Source organism: Micromys minutus (genome assembly GCF_963924665.1).
Source record: "Micromys minutus genome assembly, chromosome: 10".
NCBI classification, from domain to species: Eukaryota; Metazoa; Chordata; class Mammalia; order Rodentia; family Muridae; genus Micromys; species Micromys minutus.
The window spans coordinates 66303930-66322930 of NC_137979.1; the positions used below are offsets into that span (position 1 = coordinate 66303930).

The following is a 19001-nucleotide window of genomic DNA, read 5'->3' on the forward strand; positions in this document are numbered from 1 at the left end:
CAGACATATAGGTGGAAATAGGTGCTTTCTTGTCTCTGTGGCAAAATACTTAACAGGAAGCCATTTCATGTAGAAAGGATTAATTGTGGCTCAGAGTTTGAGGATATAATCCACCATGGAGCTCAAGGTGGGCGGCCATGTTGTATCTGCTGGTGGCGAGCAGAGAGATGGACACTTGTTGGTGCACTGCTTTCTCTTCCTAAGTCAGCAGGAATAAAAACTGTGAATGTGCAGGTCCGAGAACAACCTTGTTGAGTTGGTCTTGGGATCAGCAAGCACCTTTACTTGCTGAGCCAATTTATGCTGTCCCGTGAAGACAAAATCAACTGCATACTAATAAGGTATCAGTGCTTAGTTACTTTTACATAAAGAATTAAATCTTGTCTCGCTGTTTGATACTGTAGGACTTAGCTTCACGCTTCTCAGAGTTGGTATGTTCTTTTAAAAACTGGGGCTGATGAGATTGTGAGTGAAGCACTTGCTCTTCTTCTGGAGTCATGAGTTGAGTTCAGTTCCCAGCCTTCACATCAAGTGGCTCACAGCTACCTGTAACTCTAGCTCCAAGGGATCTGACAGCATCTTCTGGCCTCTGCAGGCACCCATATACATGAGTTTTCATATGCACATATAGATTTATAAGCATGCACAGAATAAAAACAAATTTTAAAGAGTTATAAAACTGCATATGGTACAGTGCATGCATGTGAAAGTCAGGACAACTTTGTGGAATCTGTTCTCTTTCCACCTTTGTGTAGGTTTCTGGAATTGAACTCTAGTGGCAGTTTAGCAGGACAGGCAGTAAATGCCTTTACCTGCTCAGTCATCTCCCTAGCCTTATAGTTAGACTTATACTCGCCAAGGAGACACCATTCCTCATAGTACAGGACAGCAGAAAAATATGTATGGTCATTAATTGTTGGCTGTTCAAATCCCAGTACAAATTTTATTGGATGAATTTTTTAAATGAAAACTGTTAGCAACTGAAACAGTTTTTAACATTTCAACAATGTAATGCAAAGATAGGCTGATTTGATATTCAAATGTTTGTGAATAATGGTAGAAAAATATTATACCCCCAAAATTAAAGGACAGTGTTTATTTGATCTTAGAAAATTTTGTGTACACATTAAACATTACATTTCTAATAAAGATGCACGAGTGAGCCAGGAGGTTCCATTCCCCAAAGCCCTCCGTGACGTTCCATGGCCTAGCGGCATGAGAAGTGCAGAGTGCTTGTGATCAAACCCGGGCTGCTAAACCTGACTCATTGTGTGTTTGATTTTTGGGGTGGGGTGGGGTGATTGCCTAGTCAGAAACCTTGTACCATTGCCATTTTGTCAGGGAACATCCATGTTCAGTGTTGTGACCCAGGGTGTAAGAAGTTGTATGTCAGAAGACACATGGCAGAAAGAAATGCTATCCTCAGCCTTTTATAGGTGGTGTCTTAGTCAGGGTTTCTAATTCTGCACAAACATCATAACCAAGAAGCAGTTGGGGAGGAAAGGAAAGCTTACACTTCCACATTGCTGTTCATCATTACAGGAAGTCAGGACTGGAACTCAAGCAGGTCAGGAAGCAGGAGCTGATGCAGAGGCCAAAGAGGGATGTTACTTACTGGCTTGCTCCCTCTGGCTTGCTCATCCTGATTTCTTATAGAACCCAGGTCTACCAGCCCAGGGATGGCACCACCCACAATGGGCGGGGCCCTCCCCCCTGATCACTAGTTGAGAAAATGCCTTAGAGATGGATATCATGGAGTCATTTCCTCAAGGGAGGCTCCTTTCTCTGTGATAACTCTAGCTTGTGTCAAGTTGACACAAAACCAGCCAGTGCAGATGGCCAATGTAGCCCAGGAAGGAGCAGCTTGAGGTTTGAGTACTTGAATGCTACTTCAGAATCCTCACGTTTTCTAAGGCTGTGCTGTGTAGCAGTGTTTTAACTGTGGAGGGTTTGGACTTGTGAATTGTTAGAGAGTGAAGAAACTGGAAGCAGAGAATACTGCTCTTGGTACTTCCTGTTCCGAAATCTCGTTGGAGCCCCATCCATGGAACATCTCCAGGAAGGAGAACTGTGGCATATGCACAAAATTAATAAGTAAATGGAAGTCCATGGAAGAGCCCAAGCATCCTCATTAAACCTGCTTTATGGAGCAGGTTTTTGTTGTTGTGTTTTTTTTTTTTTTTTTTGTTTTTTTTTAAAGATTAACCCCAGAAAGTGGAGTTAGATTGGATTATAAGCTGATGTGAGTGATGGGGACCAGACTCGGATCCTCTGGAAGTAGACCAGCACTCTGCAGACTCTTAAAACGTTTGATTGTGGCTCTCCTTCAGCTCAGTCGGAAGTGGAGATCATTGGAGCTGGTGTTTTTTTTTACAGGAGGGTTTCATGGCTAGGGTGTGGTTCTGTGACTGAATGCTTGCATGGCATGTTCCAGGGATTTAACCTCAGCCTCCTAGATAGTCACAACTATAGTATGTAGCACCATGCCTAGGTATAGAAGCTCCAGGCCAAGTGAGAAACTTTTCCTCAAAATTAAAGTGGAGAAGAGATGAGGGAAGACATGCAGTGGTGGCTCACACACATGCGTGAGCATCTACCTACATCAGTGCCCTTGCCACCCTTGTTTGAGTTCTTGTATTGAAAAACCCGATGTGCCCTCCTGGTACCAGAAGCTCCTCTCTGGTCCAGCACATCCTCCCTGAGGGTAGCTGTGTCAGTATTGACACTCATGACATTATGCAGAGGGAAGGGCTAGGTGCCTAGGACTTGGTGTCTGTTCAGGAGATGGGTGAGGTTCTCAGCCAGCCTTCTGATGAGGCTCATGCTCAAGGTGACTCTGCACAGCCCTTCCATGGGTGGATCTACTCAGTACCCTGTTGCTTTTTCTCAGTCCAGGGCCTGTCTCACTCTTTTTCTCTTTCTCTTTCTCCCTCTCAGTGTATATGTGTGTATATCTGTCATTCTTTTAGCAGTACTGTGAATTGGGTCCTTGGGTGGCCCATTATATAAAGGTACTTGGCACCAAGCCTCAGTACCTGAACTCATGGAGAGACCTGAACTCCTACAAATTCTGACCTGTACACATTATACTGTGGTACATAAATGACATATTATTGTATGTGATTATAAATATAATATATAAACAGTAAATATCTTTTAAAGAATGTCTGGAATGGTGGCATATACCTTAATCCCAGTATTTGGAAGCCGGAAGCAGATGAATCACAAAATCCTAAACCAGTCTCTCTTAGTAACAAATAAAATAGTACTGAGGGTTGAATCAAGGTCTGGACACATGGTTAAGCATCCTGGTACTGTGTATTTGTGACCATCTTGCTTTTTGTGTGTAGGTGTTTGCCTGCATGTATATCTGTGTGTCACTGTCTGTAAGTACATCTGGTACTTACAGAGGCCAGAGGTGTTGGAGCTCCTGGAGCTGGAGTTACAGATGGTTATGGTTGTCATGTGGGTGCTAGGAATTAACTGCAGTCTTCTTGATTGGCATCCAGTGCCGTGTCCATTCGTCCATCAATCCAGTCAGTTCAGTCTGTCAGTCCAGTCAATCAGTCAGTCCATCAGTCTATCCAGTCAGTCAGTGAGTTAGTCAGTCAGCTAGTTAGTTAGTTAGTTAGTTAGTTAGTTAGTTTTATGGTACTGGGGATTAAACCAGTTACCATGCACATGCCAGGCAAGAACTGTATTGCTGAGCTATATCCTCATGCAATTTCTTTTTACTTTTTTTGAGTCAGGCTCTATGTAGCCCTGACTAGCCTAGAACTCACTATAAAGACCAGCTAAGTTTGAACTCAAAAAAATCTATCTGACTCTGGCTCCCGCGTGGTGGGGTTAAAGAGACACCCTAAGCCCAGTATTTATGAGCATTTAAGATGAAGAACCGGAGCTCCGTGTGCTCCAAGACTGTGGACCCTGCACTCCTACCAGCATTCTGCTCTTTCTTCCCTGAAGTGGAGGATTATTTTCAGAATGCAGATGTTTCCATGAGGGTCACCCCATAAAGGCTGGCTCAGTGGCTGATAGCTGGTATTTATGTGACCAGAGCTTAGCTGTCTGAGTCTCTTGCTACCTGTTGTGCAGTCTGTATGCTCTGTACCCCAGGCTGGACTTGTACACTTTGCTGCTCTCTCTGGCTGGGCGGACATCATGTCTGTCATGGTTCTCAGAATTACTAATTAATCATTTAAACCTTTGTGAGTTAAGAAAACTGACTCTCCATTAGACCCCTGTCTTGGTCCATATGTGTTACTGTAACAGTATCTAACACTAGATAAGTCATAATTAGTGAAAAAGTTACTGTCTCTTAAGGTTGTTGACCTGGCCAGTATCAAGGCACTACCTCCTATTGAAGACCTTTCTGCTGTCCTGTGGTACTAGTCAGGGTGGTATTTTATAATGCAGGGAGTCCCTCATAATGGTTCTAATCTACTGTGAGAACAGTCTTCATGCTGAAGCCACAGCAGTGACATCATATCCTGAGTTGGTGCTCTCCTGACACTTCCCAGATACTTGTATTTGATGGTATTTTTCTAGTTATATTTCTGTAGCTTCCTGTGTACCTACAAACTTTGGCAAGATGTGGGCGTGCAGTGAGGACCAGCACAGCAGCTCCTCTCTCTGCACAGTGCTCACAGCACTGTAGACTTGGCTTGGGTGGGGAGGCTCCCCTGCTTGTATTGCATTCAAATCCTCTTTTTTTTTTTTTTCTCTCACAGCTAAGGGAGTAGGTGGGGCAGGACCTGTGTGGGAGCCATTTGTAGCAGAAGTTCTGAGGAATGAGTCTCTGGCATGAGTCTGTGGAGTGGAGATTTGAGTTTCAAGGCAGGCTGGAGATAACCTGGGTCTGAAGATCTTTAGGCCCCTTGCCCAGGCCCTGAACACTGTGTCTCGCACACTTAGGGATGATTAGGCAGCTGGCCACACTCAGCATCAACCACATAGGGAAGAGCTGAGAAAGGGGAGCTAGAGCCTTCTCCATAGCTGCTTGCTGACATGACTGTCACTGACAGTGTATTTTAACGCTTCCCCAAGTCCCCATGGCAGCACTGTGTGTACAACGGGGTACGATGGGGTGCCTAGCATGCACAAGACCCTGGGTTCTATCCCCCAGCCTTAAGTAATAAAAATCATCCAAGCTCTGTGTGGAACAAGAGCAGGGTTTTCTCTTCCTTTGTGGTGTGTTCATGCTGTGATCATGTTTACTGGTGCCTATGGAGCTGTAAGGCTCTGCTCTAAAGAGTCTGACAACTTGAAGGGGCTTCGTCCACTTGGGGTGGAGGATAGGGTTCTTTCCCTTCGTAGGTAGTCAGCTGGTGTGAAGCAAAGCAGCCGGTGCGCTTTCTCAGTTGTTCAGCTTCTTGCTCCCCTGGTGATGCGATGACTTAATATGTCAGGAACACCACCCCCTGTGGTAAAGATGGCTTAAGCTTGAAAGAACAGTAGCAACCTCCATTGGCACCTGTATTTTGGAACCTTCTAGAGAAACAACCAGCAGGGCTTAGCGTGAGGATCTGCAGTTAGGAGAAAAGACACCTTGCAGGTTGTGGCGGTACAGGCTGGTAATGTGTGCAGGAGGCTCTCGACCTTAGAAAAATGGACCTAGTCTGCTCATTTAAGTCTGCTGTAGTAGGTCTAAGTGGAGACAGGACTCTTCACTGAGAGTCCTCAGTCTTGCTCCTCAGTTAATGAGGTGAGGCCCATTTAGGTTGGCAGGTAATTTGCTTTGCTCAGTGTTTATCTTACGCAAAGAATAGTTTTGACAGAAACCCTCAAGTTCATTGTGTTAATAGTCAGGTAATAGTGGTTCCCTCAGACAAGTAGGCATGCAACACTGCCCACTGCCTCAGCTGGAAGTTTAGTCTTTAGAATAGTCAGGGCTGGATATGCTATTGAACCTTTTAATTCTGGCACTCTAGAGGCAGGGGAGGTGGGTCTCTGAGTTCCAAAGCCACATATCGAGACTCTTATCAAAAAAAGGGGGGGGGGTGAGATGTGGATATCTATCTACTAGATACCCCCTCCAAAAAAGATTTATTGCACTGGAGGGGGGTGTGCATATGAAGGTCAGAGAGTAACTTGTGGGAGTCAGTTTTCTTCCACCGTGTATGTTCTGAGTGTAGAACTCAAGTTCTTAGGCTTGGTCACATGTTCTAAGCTACTTTCCTAGTGTAAGCATGTCTTCTTTGTAGACATATGCTTTAGATGATGTCTTGAACAACTGAGAAATGGCTATCTCTCAAACCAGAACAACCTTATTTCTTATTTGGAGGAAACAGTTTTCTGTCCTCCAGGTAAGCAGAGCCTCTCCTTGCCTTGGCAGTTCTGACCTTTCTATAGCTTATGCTTTTGTAGAAGCTGCAGAGGTCACCCTTGCTGACAGAAATTGACCTGCCACAGATTTCCTCTGCCAAGGAGCCTCTGGCTTTGGCCCTATAGGCCTATCCCTGGGGTCCTGTGTAAGGCTCAGAGGGTTTGGAGTACCAGGGTGGACTTTGTGGCCAGGGTTTTATGCAATAGCATGGGGTTCTGATTCACTGTGTCCCTTCAGCAGTGGCAAGTCCTCTCCACATGTTGGCCACACATGCATCAGCATCGGCATCCCTGCCCACAAAGCGCCAAAATGGTGACCAGGCAGAACAGCCAGAGCTCAAGCGAGTTAAAGCAGAAGATGGTGAGAGCATTGTCATTGCCCTGAGCGTGGATGCACCAGCAGCTGTGAGAGAAAAGGCAATCCAGAACTAGCGTGGGAGGCCTTTCTTCAGACATCAACTTTGTGGTGCCAAAAGGAGACGCTGCCTCTCACTGAAGCGGGAGCACATCCTCAGTGGGTAAAGGGCCCTGCGGTTGGACTTCATCTCTCAGCACTGAAAACATGAACCCAGGTGGCCTTAAAACTCCTTAATTTAAAGACATCTTACACTTGAACAGACCCACAACAACCCTGGTTCCAGAGGTGGTGTCTCCAACAGAGCACTCGCTGGGCTGTCGTCTGTGGGCTCAGCTTTTTACTACAAGCAAGAACTCCAGGTCCCAAAGGACTGAGTCTCCTGAGAGGATGCAGCACCTGCTACAAGTGGATCTTGCTGGCTTTCCTTTAGGGGACAGAGCCACAGCCACCTGCTGCCCTTATAGGATTTGCCGGCTGTGGCTGAGAGACAAGACAGTATTTTGTTGTCCACATGTGGAATTAGAATACTTGGGGATGTCCTTTCTTTACTAAATAATGGGGTCTTTGACATTTCATATCACTCCATTTCTACTCTGGAAATTTGAGATTCATTTGGGGGAAAGAGCAACATTCTGTTTTTCTGTGGTTTGATTTAGCCCGTGGGATGGTTTGCTCTGGTCTGTCCTGCCTGTGTTTGGGTGGCTCTCCCATAGGACATCTACTTGCCCATTTCAGTTTAGAGCAGCTACCTGATGAATTTGACCTGCCTTGTGCCATTGTAGAGGGTGGGTGGGCTGAGGCTGCATGGACCCATGAGGCCAGGGGGCATCAGGAGAAGAAACCTGGGAGCCTTCTAGCCTTCAGGCTGCATGTACCTGCTCTAACTTGCGGGTTTAGTTGTCTGTTTCTTTATGTAGACTTTGTCCTTGGCGTAATTTCCCACTCTAGTAAAACAAGTCTCCTACATATTGTGTATGCTTAAAGCAACAGATCCCTTCCTCCCTCCTTGGGAAATAGAACCGGGCCTCTGTCACCTTTTCAGACCAAGGTCAATCTTCCAGAACCTCAGGAATCTTAGGGGTCAGCTCTAGCTTCTGACTGGTTATCTGCATGGCACACTCATAGCAAGAGCTGTTGGAGAGATGTTGCCAGTTAACTTGAGGGTCTTAGGAGTGAGACCCTGTGGCCCATTATCAAGCACCTAGGCTACTTTCTGATTCTCAAGAGGTTTCTGTCTTTTCAGAATGAAGTTCCACACTAATCCTGACTTATGTCATTTAGTAAGTAAAACTAAGAGAGAAGGGTGAGGAGAGGTGGGAGGCCAGCAGCCCAGCCCACACTTAGGATCACCACTCACCTTTCCAGAGCATTCTGGACTTAGAGCTGAGCAACAGGCAGAGGGCGTTAGCTTAATTGTGAGTTTTTTTTTCCCTAATGTCATCATCATAACGTTATTTATTTAAATGTAGTTATTTTGATATTTAATTTTTTTTAAAAGAGGGGGGGAACCCTGTATTTTCCTGGTAGAATGAGATGGCTCAGAATGGTATATTTAGGCAATTTAAAACATTATTTACATAAAGACCAAATATGATAAGTCTGTTCTAAGTATTGCTTCACCCACAGTATGGAGCTGTCACAATGTCACTGCAAATGATGTGTGTTGACATGGAGTTACTGCACACAAGCTGGATTTATAGAACTCAGCCACTTAAACAATAAAGGTGAGACATCATGTGAGTGAGAACATGTGTGCCCACAGCAGTCTGCCTCCTCCATCATTTTGCAGGTAACCTTGGAGTGTCTTATTTTGTAAAGGTTTGCAGTTTGCAGAGTACTCTAAAGTACTTTGGGTTGTATTGTGCCCAGCATGTGCATCCAGACTATGGGCCTTAGTTAATGTGGCATGCTGACAGGAGGCCGCCTTAGTCAGTCAAGGATGGGCTCAGGTACCACCAACTGGACAGACTGTGTATCTGGAGACGTGTGTGTAGCATGCTTGACCAGGACTTGTTCCCTATGTGAGTGAGGTCTGCAGACTCATTACCTCTGAGCCCCAAACAGACCTTATGGGTCTGCAGAAATTTCTTTTGGGGATCATAGAAAAAATTTAAAGATGGAAGGAGTATTTCTTTAAGGCCACCTTCTCAGTATCAAGTGGGTACACACTCATCTTTTCTCCTTGCTGCTGCATCGGCCTTGCTGCTGCTTTGGTACATAGGAATGTAGAGCTGCCAAGGAGAAGGCAGAACTGAGTACTAAATCCAGATATTCTTCCCAGTGTTCATCTGAGTTCCCAGAAGCCCCTCCACACACCAGAGCTGGGCTCATGTGCTTTAGCCCTTAACAGATATCTGATGTGGGATATACGATCCTGACACAAGTAGCTTGCAGCAGTTCCCAGGTCCTCTACGGCACCACTGTTGAATGCTTAAGGAGTCTCTTTGACCTTTACCAAACTTCTGAGCTCCCTCAGGGACTAGATAACTTCAGCAGCATTGGCTTGAACCACACAGAACACAAAGGGAACTCACCTGTGTCCTGGGTACGGTACATTCCAGAATGTTGGCATATTTGTATAGCTATTCCCCACACAGCAGAATGTATTCACAGACAGCAGATGGTCTCCGTAAATACCCCACCCCACTTCCCTGTCCTCTGCTGGGGGACTGGTCAGAGTAGCCGTAGCAGTTCAGAAGGGGTTGGGGAGCACCAGGACTTTGTTTTCTATGCTGTGTGATACACGGAGAGGTGACAATCGTGAAGTCCAAGCATCTGCCGTTCCAGAGTAAGCAGAGTGCTCATCTGTGTGCAAAGATTTGGAATTTTTAAAAAGTACCAAGTTCCTGAAATTCAATAAAATATTTTTTATTAATTTTAATTGAATACAGAGTATCGTTGTCTTTTGATAAGCAGATACATTTATCTTCCTTTTTAGCCTGTGCTGGGGAGACTTGACCAGGAACACAGATGGGCAGCAGCACAGGCTCCCTCAGGTGACGGTAGAGTCTCCACGATGCTACAGCTGTGCAGCCAATGGTGTGGCATCTTACTGACATCCTATTATAAGAGTTTTATAAAACACAGTGTTTTAAGTTGTAATTGTCTGTCACACACACACACACACACACACACACACACACACACACACGCTTGCCCTTTGACCTAAGGATTATGAAAAGGTACACAGGTGTTGAGGTTTCCAGGTGGTAACACTGATCTATCTTCCAGCTGCTGTCCCAGGCCACCCACATAGCCAATAATAAATATGGAAATGGCAGGGGGGGGGGGAGCAGGAAAACTTACACAGTGGCAGCATCCTGAAGAAGAAAGCCGTCCCATATAGGCAGCAGTGGGAACTGCCCACAATGCTCCTGCAAGCAGTGGCAACACTGACACAGGAGGGAGGACATTGGCAAGGAATTGGGACGGTTAGTTGGTAAAATTTTTGTCTTGCATATGCAAATACAGATTGACTGCGCCGTGATGTGGTAATCCCCTGATCCTAGCAGTCAGAAGGTAGAGGTAGGAAAATCAAATTCAAGGTCATCCTGGAATGGGACAATGGCTAGCTGGGAGTGGGTCTAATTATTTCCTGTTGCCTCTTTCAGTTCTGACCCCAAGTTGAGCCAGTTGTGTACAGAGAGGCTAACGTGTGAGCCTTTTCACAAACAGAATCCCAGGAGACCGGCATGCAGAGGGAATTAGAAACAACCTGTAATACTGTGCCCCATATTCACCTCCAGCCATCATGGTAAAACTGACCTGAAGGAATTGAGTTGTCTGAGCACTCAGTGCATACAGGGTGTGTTCCTTAGTAGCTCAGAAAAGGTGGAAGAACTCCCACACACCAAACATGGGTGTGGCTTTTGCTAAGGTAAAACTCAATAAGCAAATGGCCAAAGGAAGCTCAACCTAAAGAAGACAGCTATCAATACTCCAGTGGTACCAAGTGTAAGTAAAAGCAGATATCATTAGATTAAAATTAGCTATGCTTCCTGAAGTTGAACAAATGCTTTTTAAATACATTAACAAGTTAAAGGTCTTAGACATAAATTATTCCGAGGCCAGAGCATTTGGAATGAAAATAAGCTTCAGGGACATAGATGTCCCCTGGTTCATTGCAAAAGGAGAAAGAAAAAGAAAAAGGTAACTGGATGTGCTTAGGTCAGTGGGTAGAGGCTACCCATCCTAGATCCATTGACCATAGTTGTCTTAGGCCCATGGACAGGACATGAAGCAAAGCTGGAGAATTTAAAGGCCTAAAGAACAAGCAAAACAAGGTGTTCCTGGAAAGTAAAAGAGCTGAGGAAGTCCTCTTTTCATCTAATGGATTATAACATGTAAAGGCTGAGAATTTTAAACCTTCAGGAATGAAGTAACAAAAAAAAAAAAAAAAAAAAAATTGAGCTATTTGAGCAAATTAATTTTCTTGTGTTTTAAAATGTTATCTTCTAATTTTCCTAATTAAAATTCAAAGGAAAATTTGCAATTTGACTTTCAGAATTGTCATTGTTAAATCAGAACATTAATGTTAACTAATGTCCTATAAAGGAAGCAGAGCTTTGAAGTGGTAAAATTCACACTGGAAAGTTAGCTTTGTATTCTCTACTATTTGTTAATAATACCTAGTTTAAAAAAATAGCTGATAGTCCACAGGTGAATTTTGACTTTTCCTTTAAACAATTCAGAAAAATGCAGAAAAAGAAGAGAGGAAAATAAACGTCACATACTGTAGAAATGCCAACGATTAGCATAAATGGTCAAAAATATCAGTTAAAGTGGCAGGGCTGTCAGTACAACTTATTGGTAGAGCATTTTCCAAGTACATGCAAAGCCCCAGCTTCAATTTCTTGTGAATGGGGGAAAAAGGAGCAAAGGACATACCTTCTAGGTATGGTGAAGTCTCTATAGAGAAAAGGGAACAGGTAGAGGCATGGACGAGGACATCCTGAATGAATGTCACCAGGCTGGCTGGGTGGGGAGAAGGGAGAAAGGCAACCAGGCCCTGCAGCCAAGAGGCAAGATATAAAAGGGAAAAATAACCAAATGTCTGGATTAAATAGGGAAAAGCCTTGGGGGTGGGGGGGCAGGCCAAAGTTCAGGGTAAAGGGCGTGGTATGCCAGCCGCACCCTCTAACAGGGAGGGGCTGAGGGAAGCAGAGAGAACCTGGCGGCCAGATCCGATTGGATGTGTGAAATAGGCACCTCAGCCCTTTGTTCCAGGTTTGAAACTTAACACTTAGCACTACAAAAAACAAAATTTTTTGACCTGGGATATAGTTCAGTAGCAGCATGCCTGCCTAGACTGCAAAAGGCCCTGGGTTAAATTTCCAGCACAAAAATCTCAAAAACTCAGAGCACATGGTAGCACATACCTGGTTGTGTTGGGTATGTGCTTGTACAGGAAGCCAGTGAGTTTGATACCAGCAGAGCTATAGGGCTGGGTTGGGCTTTCTCAAAAAATAAGCTGGTTGGCAAGATGGCTCAGCAAGCAAAGGGGATTGCTGTCCAAACCGTAAAAGTTCAATCACCAAGACTACATGGTGGAAAGAAGATAACCAACTCCTGCAAGCTATCCTTTAATCACATGTGCCAAACATGGTCTGACTTGATTTAAAAAAAAAAAATAATAAACAACAAAAATAAAAACACTAACCTGTTTGTGGTTTAAACGAGAATGGTCCATTGACTGATATATTTGAATGCTTGGTCCACAGATGTTGGAACTGCTTGGCAAAGATTAGGAGATGCATAACTGGGCGTGGACCCTGAGTTGTCCCTCCAATTCCTTGTACCTCTTGCGTATGGATGTGAGCACTCATCTACTGCTCCAGTGTTAGGTCTGCTGCCATGCTCCCCATGACAGTCATGAGCTCAAACCCTCTATAAACTGTAAGGCCCCCATAAACTATTTTGCAAGTTTGCTCTTCCAGAGAACTGAGGTTCAATTCCTAACACCCTCATGGTGGCTAACAACCACTTGCAACTCCAGTGTCAGGAGATATGACGCCCTCTTCTGACCTCTGCAGGCACTCTACACAAATGCATATGCATATATTAAGTCAAAACACATTAAATAAATCTTTTAAGAAAATAGATGCAATTATTTCTATAAGCACAGAAGAATTGGACAAATTCCCAGTGACATGCATGCACCCTAGAGGCCTCCAAATCCTCAGTGTACCTCAGTTTCCTTCCATGCTAGCTGATCCCACAAGCACAGTGTGAGTTCAGTGACTGGTAACACAACGGGCCACCGGCCATCTCACAACAGCAGACTCGGGAAATGAGAGGGTAAACGTGAGCCTCCCTGAGTGGACGAGAACCAGCTGAATTTATTCTAAGCAGGTAACAGCTTTAATACCTCTACTATAAATTAGCATAAAATAAACATACATGAGTAAGCAAATTTTGCTTGGCCCAGGGAGTGGCACTATTTGGAGGCGTGGCCTGGTTGGAGGACATGTGTCACTGTGGGCAGGGGCTTTTAAGATGCTCCTACTAACCACATGGGAGCCAGTCTTCCTGCTAGCTGCCTTCAGAACAAGAGGAACTCCCCACTTCTCCATCCCCACATCTGCCTGGACACTGCCAAGCTCCTGCCTTGATAATGAATCTCTGAGCCTGTAAACCAGCCACAATTAAATGCCATCCTTATAAGAGTTGCCTTGGTCATGGTTTCTGTTCACAGGAGTTAAAACCCTAACTAAGACAGTTAACAACCAGAAACTTTGAAACTGATGAACACCCTACATGAAGGTAAAGATACGTGACACAAGTCGGAAGTCCTTGTAGTCCCAACATCTGGAAAACTGCAGTAAAAGGATTCCAAATTCAAGGCTAGCCTGGGCTGTATTGTGTTTTGAGGGTACCCAAGCCATAGCAAAATTCTGAATCAAAAATACATATGCATGCACACAGAGACATGGAAAAGAAATGAGAGGAAAAAAACAGCCCAGCTACATGCTTAGACAGAATGAGTAAGACAATGAACCACACTGCTGACATTACTGAGACCAATAGTAATTATGTATGGGGCTGGAGAGATATCCTGAGTTCAATTCCCAGCAACCACATGATGGCTCACAACCATCTGTAATGAGATCCAATGCCCTCTTCTGGTGTACTTACATGTAATAAATAATCTTTTTAAAAAAAAAAAATAGAAACAGGAAAAGTATTTTAACATATGGTATATTTCAATAAGCAGTAGGACAAAAACAAAAACAAAAAAAACAAAACAAAACAAAAAAAAAACACCTGATCTTTCAGACTTGATGAAATCAACTTAAATTCCCAATCAGGAAACACAGAAATACACATCAGAAATACAAAGACTACTCTGGTGGTGGCACACACCTTTGATCCCAGAACTTTAGAGGCAGGGCAGATTGAGTTGGGAGGCCAGCATGGCCTACAGATCAAGTTTCAGGATAGCCAGTGCTACATGAGACCTTGTCTGGAAGAAAGAAAGTAATACAAAGGTCTTACCTTGTAACACTGAGATACAGTTTGAAAGAAGGGAACCAGGGAAGTACTGAAATGTGTGGCTTCATTCCATGAGCTGAGCTCCTGACGTACATAATACACCCAACCAGGCCAAAGCCGCTTACTAGTGCTGCCACTATGCCCTGCCCACAAAGCACTGGAGCCGGTGGAGGCCCATCATTTTAAACTTTCAGTACAGATTAAAATTCAAATGAAAATAGTTTATGAACACGTAGGGCCAGCAAGAGGCATGTGCACTGGTGTCTTACCTGCATGTCTATGGACTTTTGCCCAATCCCCTGGAAGTGGAATCGTTCAGTTGTGAGCTGACATGTGGGTGCTGGGATTGAACCTGGGTCCTCCGACAGAGCTGCCAGTGTTCTAAGCTGTGGAGCCATCACTCCAGCCTGAGTCAACTGTTTTCTGTAATGTTTTAGGTCAGCAGGAAAACAATGAAGTGATAAATGGCAACTGGGTCATTTACTGTCTTATTCAGGACCAGTTTTTGAGGGTTTTGTTTTTGGTCTTTGAGACAGGGCGTCGTAGCCTAGGTAGGTCTTTTCCTTCCCCAAGAGTACAGGTGTGTACTATGCCAGTAGTCCAGGGTACCTCCAAATCACTGGTACAGCACTAGGACTCAAACTCAAGGCCTTGTGTTGTGTGCTAGCCACTTAACCAACTGAGCTTCATCTGTAGCCCCAAACCAGAACTTGAGTAAGAAGGTGAGCCCAGCAGTAGTACATTCTTGTGATCTCAGTATTGTGGAAGCCGAGGCAGACTGCTGCATCAATGGATGGCTAAGGAAGGAAGGTGGGTAGTGGTAGTGCACACCTGTAATTCCAGAACTGAGGAGTCAAAGGCAGGATCGGGAGCTGAATGAAGGTCAGCCTCTGCTATATAAGCCTGCGCTACAATAAGCCAGAGCAGTATAGATTAAAAGCTACACAGCTAAGGAACAAACACCCAAATCTACTTAATGCAGCCTTATAAAATAGGCACAGAAAGCAACGAGCACTTGAAATTTACCGATGACTCACATGAATGTTCAGACAATCCAGCCTATTTACACTCGGAAGATCTTATTTGTCAAAGACTGGAAGTAGGCTGGGCTAAGAGCAGAGCCTGTGGTCCCAGGTAAGGCAAGAGGAAATATTGGTTTTAAGGCTGGACTACATAGGAAGACTGTTTCAATAAATACAATTTTTAAAAATGTGTCTTTCCATAGTCTGGTGCTACTGTTGAGGTTTAAAGAAACAAGTGAAAAAGCATCAAAGCTAAAACCCCAGCTGGAGCCCCCGTGGTACACACCCCCTTAATCCTATTCCAACCCTCCAGAGGCAGAGGCTGAAGGTTCTGAATTGAATATCAGCTTGGTCTACACAGCAAGTTCTAGAACACAAATGATAAAAACAAACAAATGTGTAAATAAATAATGTATAAATAAGAATTGAAAACCTTCAGACCAAGCAATTACAGATCCTTTATTACAAAAATTTTAAAAAGCCAAGTTTTTAAGTCTTTGTGCACAAGTATTTCCATCTTCATATTGGTCATGCTAGCAAAAAGTGCAAATATCTTTGTGAAGTCACAGTATTTCTGATAGAACTTTTTTTTAAGCAACATTTGGAATGTGAAGTCTCAAGGAATTCATGGCCATCTTGAGTCACATAATAGTTTAAGCCCAACTTGGGCTACACAAGACCATGTTCTCAAAAACAAAACCCAACTAGACAAATATTCCTAAAAAACAAAAAACAAAAAAAGTACCTAATTAAAATTCTTATTATCAAGGTCTTGGGTCTTTTCTGGTGGTGGGGCAATTCTACAACACTGTATTTCTTTGTTCCTCTCTAGTTCAAAAGACCTGGTGTTAGACACCTTTAATTCCAACACTCAGGAGGCAGAGTAGGGTGGATCTCGTGAGTTTGAAGCTAGTCTGGTCTACATAGAGTTCCAGCACAGCAAGGGTTACACAGAAAACCCGTCATTAAAAAAAAAAAAGAAAAATCTAAATACATTAAAAAAAATTAAGTACTTTTCAATCCATCTTGAAGAGAGAAACTCTGGCAGAATACCAGTTCCAAATTGTGAGAGTCAAGCAATGTCTCTTCCAGGCAAGTTGCTTGGGCTGTATTATGGACCATGACTATGACTAGGTTATAAATATAAACCATGCTTCCACTTAGAGGCATCCTTTGCCTGCAGGAAGAAAACATTTAACAAGAATCTTTGGTCCCACAGTGATGTTGGCCAAAAAGGCAGGGAGAATGACCAAAGATAGACCCAGGGCCAGTGTCATGTCTGGTAAGGTTCATTCAGCCAGGTGAGCCTGCGGTTTATTTCTGAGAAAGGTGAACCAAGGGGACAGACTTGGCAATTGCAGGGAAATGGTGATATTTTAGCTCAGAGGACCAGGCAAGGCATAAACAAACTGCAGCTTTGCATGTCCATGTCCTGGAGGATCTCAGATACTAAGCCACACTAGGAAAACTAACCAGTTGGGTAGGAGCTTCTGGAATCCCTGGAAGGGCATTCATACTTCTGGCCCTTTTTGGGTCAAGGCTCACACAGCAATGGATGTTTGAAAACACTGTTGCTGGTCCCTAGAGCCCAATAGTCTACCATTTTTTGGTCTTTATCCAGAGACAAGCTCAAATCTGGGGAGCAGGTAGTTCTAGGAGTCTCCTCTTAACACTTGCTCTGACACCCACAGGGAGCAGTGTGCACTCACTGTCCCCACAAAAGGAGTAGGAGCCTGGAAGATCCTTTGAAAGGTGTTTCAAGTCTAATAGCAGACTTGAGATGTTGAGGGAGTCCCAGGGATGGTGTGGTCACGTGCTTCCTCCCCCTCCCCACAATCAGTTCTGAAGCACCAACTCACATTGTGGGAAGACCCATTCTTCTGTATGGATTCTCTGAGTACCTTCAGGAACACAAGCTAGAAATAAAATAAAACCGCCTGCCCCCCCCCCCAATTGCAAAATATAACACAGGCCAGTGACAGCAGCCAACAACTATAGATGAATGAGTCTTACAGTGTCTCTAACAGGGCAGCATCCTGACATCTACGAAACCAAGGAGCACAACCCTGTATAGCAGAGGGTAGAGGTACCAAAGACAAAACAAAAACTAAACTAAATACTCATGAGGTGTATCTGTACCTGCTCCCTGTCTGACCCTTAAACCTTACAAACTCAGTTTTTCTTTTCAGTGGCTGTGCTGGTAAGGTACCCACATAACAGGGCACTCTGTTACCAGGTCGACAGCTTATAGGTCTGTCCTGCAGCAGGTATGGGATCCCCAATCCCATTCTATAAACAGAAGAGAACATGTGGTTTCATTACACATGGCTCTGCTCTTTACAGAGAGTACAACAAAATTAGTCACTTTTATTTCAAAGAAAACGGTACAAACAAGTGTGCAAAATTAAGTTTCATGATTAAATACACATAAGATAACATGCATACTTGACATCAAATCCACAGTTAGCAGATTACAGGAGCATAAAGGAACTGGCAGAACTGAGAACCTGCTGCTGTGCACAATTTAAATGTTTGCAACCTGAAATCAAAACCGCAAAACTGAACTTCTTAGAAGATATGTAAAAAAACTAAAAATAAACCTCAAGTGGTACAGAAACACAGAACCTATAGTCTGTGTCAGTACCAGGATGTGCCTGCCATCCCCAATGTTAGTGTATGTTCCTATGGATGTTGGGAGAGATGAGACAGGATAGACGCCACAGGCCAAGGCAGTACCCCCACACCAACGGGAGCTAGAGGCACACGGACACCGCGCTGAGAAGGCCCCTAGGTAAAGTAATGCTTTCTTCTGGGACTACATTTTTTAAAGACTATGTGTTACTCTGTTCCCTAAAGGTAGTGGGAAAGTTCTGTTTTAACCCAAACTAAACCAGGAGACTCGGCCCCCCCTTACAGCCTGAGGACTGTGCCTCAAATGAGTGCCACAAGCATTCTGCTCTCTGGCAGGTCTGGGATGTGATTCATTCTAATGGCCAAAGTCAGAACACCAGTGTGTGCTCTGAACAGTGCTCCTCATGTGTGGCAGAGGGTGCTCTACCAGACAAGCTGGTGGTATTATCTTATTGGAACTGTCTAGTGTGTGAGCTCCGACACACTCTTTCCTACAAGCTTCCATTGATTCATGCTTGGATAGTTCCCAGGGACTGCAGGGAGCCTACTGGCATGAAGGTATGGTGGTGCCACCAATGCTAGCATCACAGCTGAACTAAAGGGTAGTGGCCAGCAAGGGCACAAGATGCCCAGGGCCACGGAGTGTCTGCAGAACCATGATGATGATCCTTTTAATATGGGAATGAGAAGCCTTGCTCAGGAAGGCAGACAACCACGTATGGCTTCGAGACCAAGGTCCTCCAGAGGGTCCTTGAGCCCCTCACCCACAGGCCTGGGGCACTGGCACCAGCCCCAGGAATCCACAGGGCGGCTGGATGGTGGCATCACCTGCACTCACAGGCACAGTCACAGCTTGTCATCGGTCATCTCCAGGAACTGTGCACACACGTCCCGGACACACTCGCCCTTAGGACTGAACAGGAACTTGTAGTAGCTGCCATCTGCACAGATAGCTGGGAGGAAACCAGATTGATATATAACTGTTAGCTCCCACGATCAAAACCAAACAAGATTTAAGAAACCTGAGCACAGGTAATTATAGCCTGCCAAGGTACATGCGTATCCAATAAGGACTGACTTCAGAAAATAGCCTTGGGTCACCTTTACAATGCCCAGATCTGCTCTCAAAACATTCCTGGAAATCTGGAAGGCAGGTACTAAGAGCACCCTTAACA

At 44.5% G+C, this 19001-nt stretch overlaps 2 protein-coding genes across 3 annotated transcripts in view; one reads left to right on the top strand and one right to left on the bottom strand.

Moving 5' to 3' along the window:
• Positions 1-9548, top strand: part of FOXK2 (forkhead box K2) — a 47154-nt gene extending 37606 nt beyond the window's left edge. For both annotated transcript variants that reach the window (XM_080922283.1, XM_080922284.1), the window contains one exon: positions 6563-9548. In XM_080922283.1, coding sequence (XP_080778409.1) covers positions 6563-6756 — 194 coding nt within the window. In that variant the 3' untranslated portion in view covers positions 6757-9548. The remainder of the gene's footprint in view (positions 1-6562) is intronic.
• Positions 9549-17542: 7994 nt separating this feature from the next.
• WDR45B (WD repeat domain 45B) overlaps positions 17543-19001 on the bottom strand; it is a 28870-nt gene continuing 27411 nt past the window's right edge. The window contains exon 10 of the mRNA XM_080923849.1: positions 17543-18779. Coding sequence (XP_080779975.1) covers positions 18673-18779 — 107 coding nt within the window. The 3' untranslated portion in view covers positions 17543-18672. The remainder of the gene's footprint in view (positions 18780-19001) is intronic.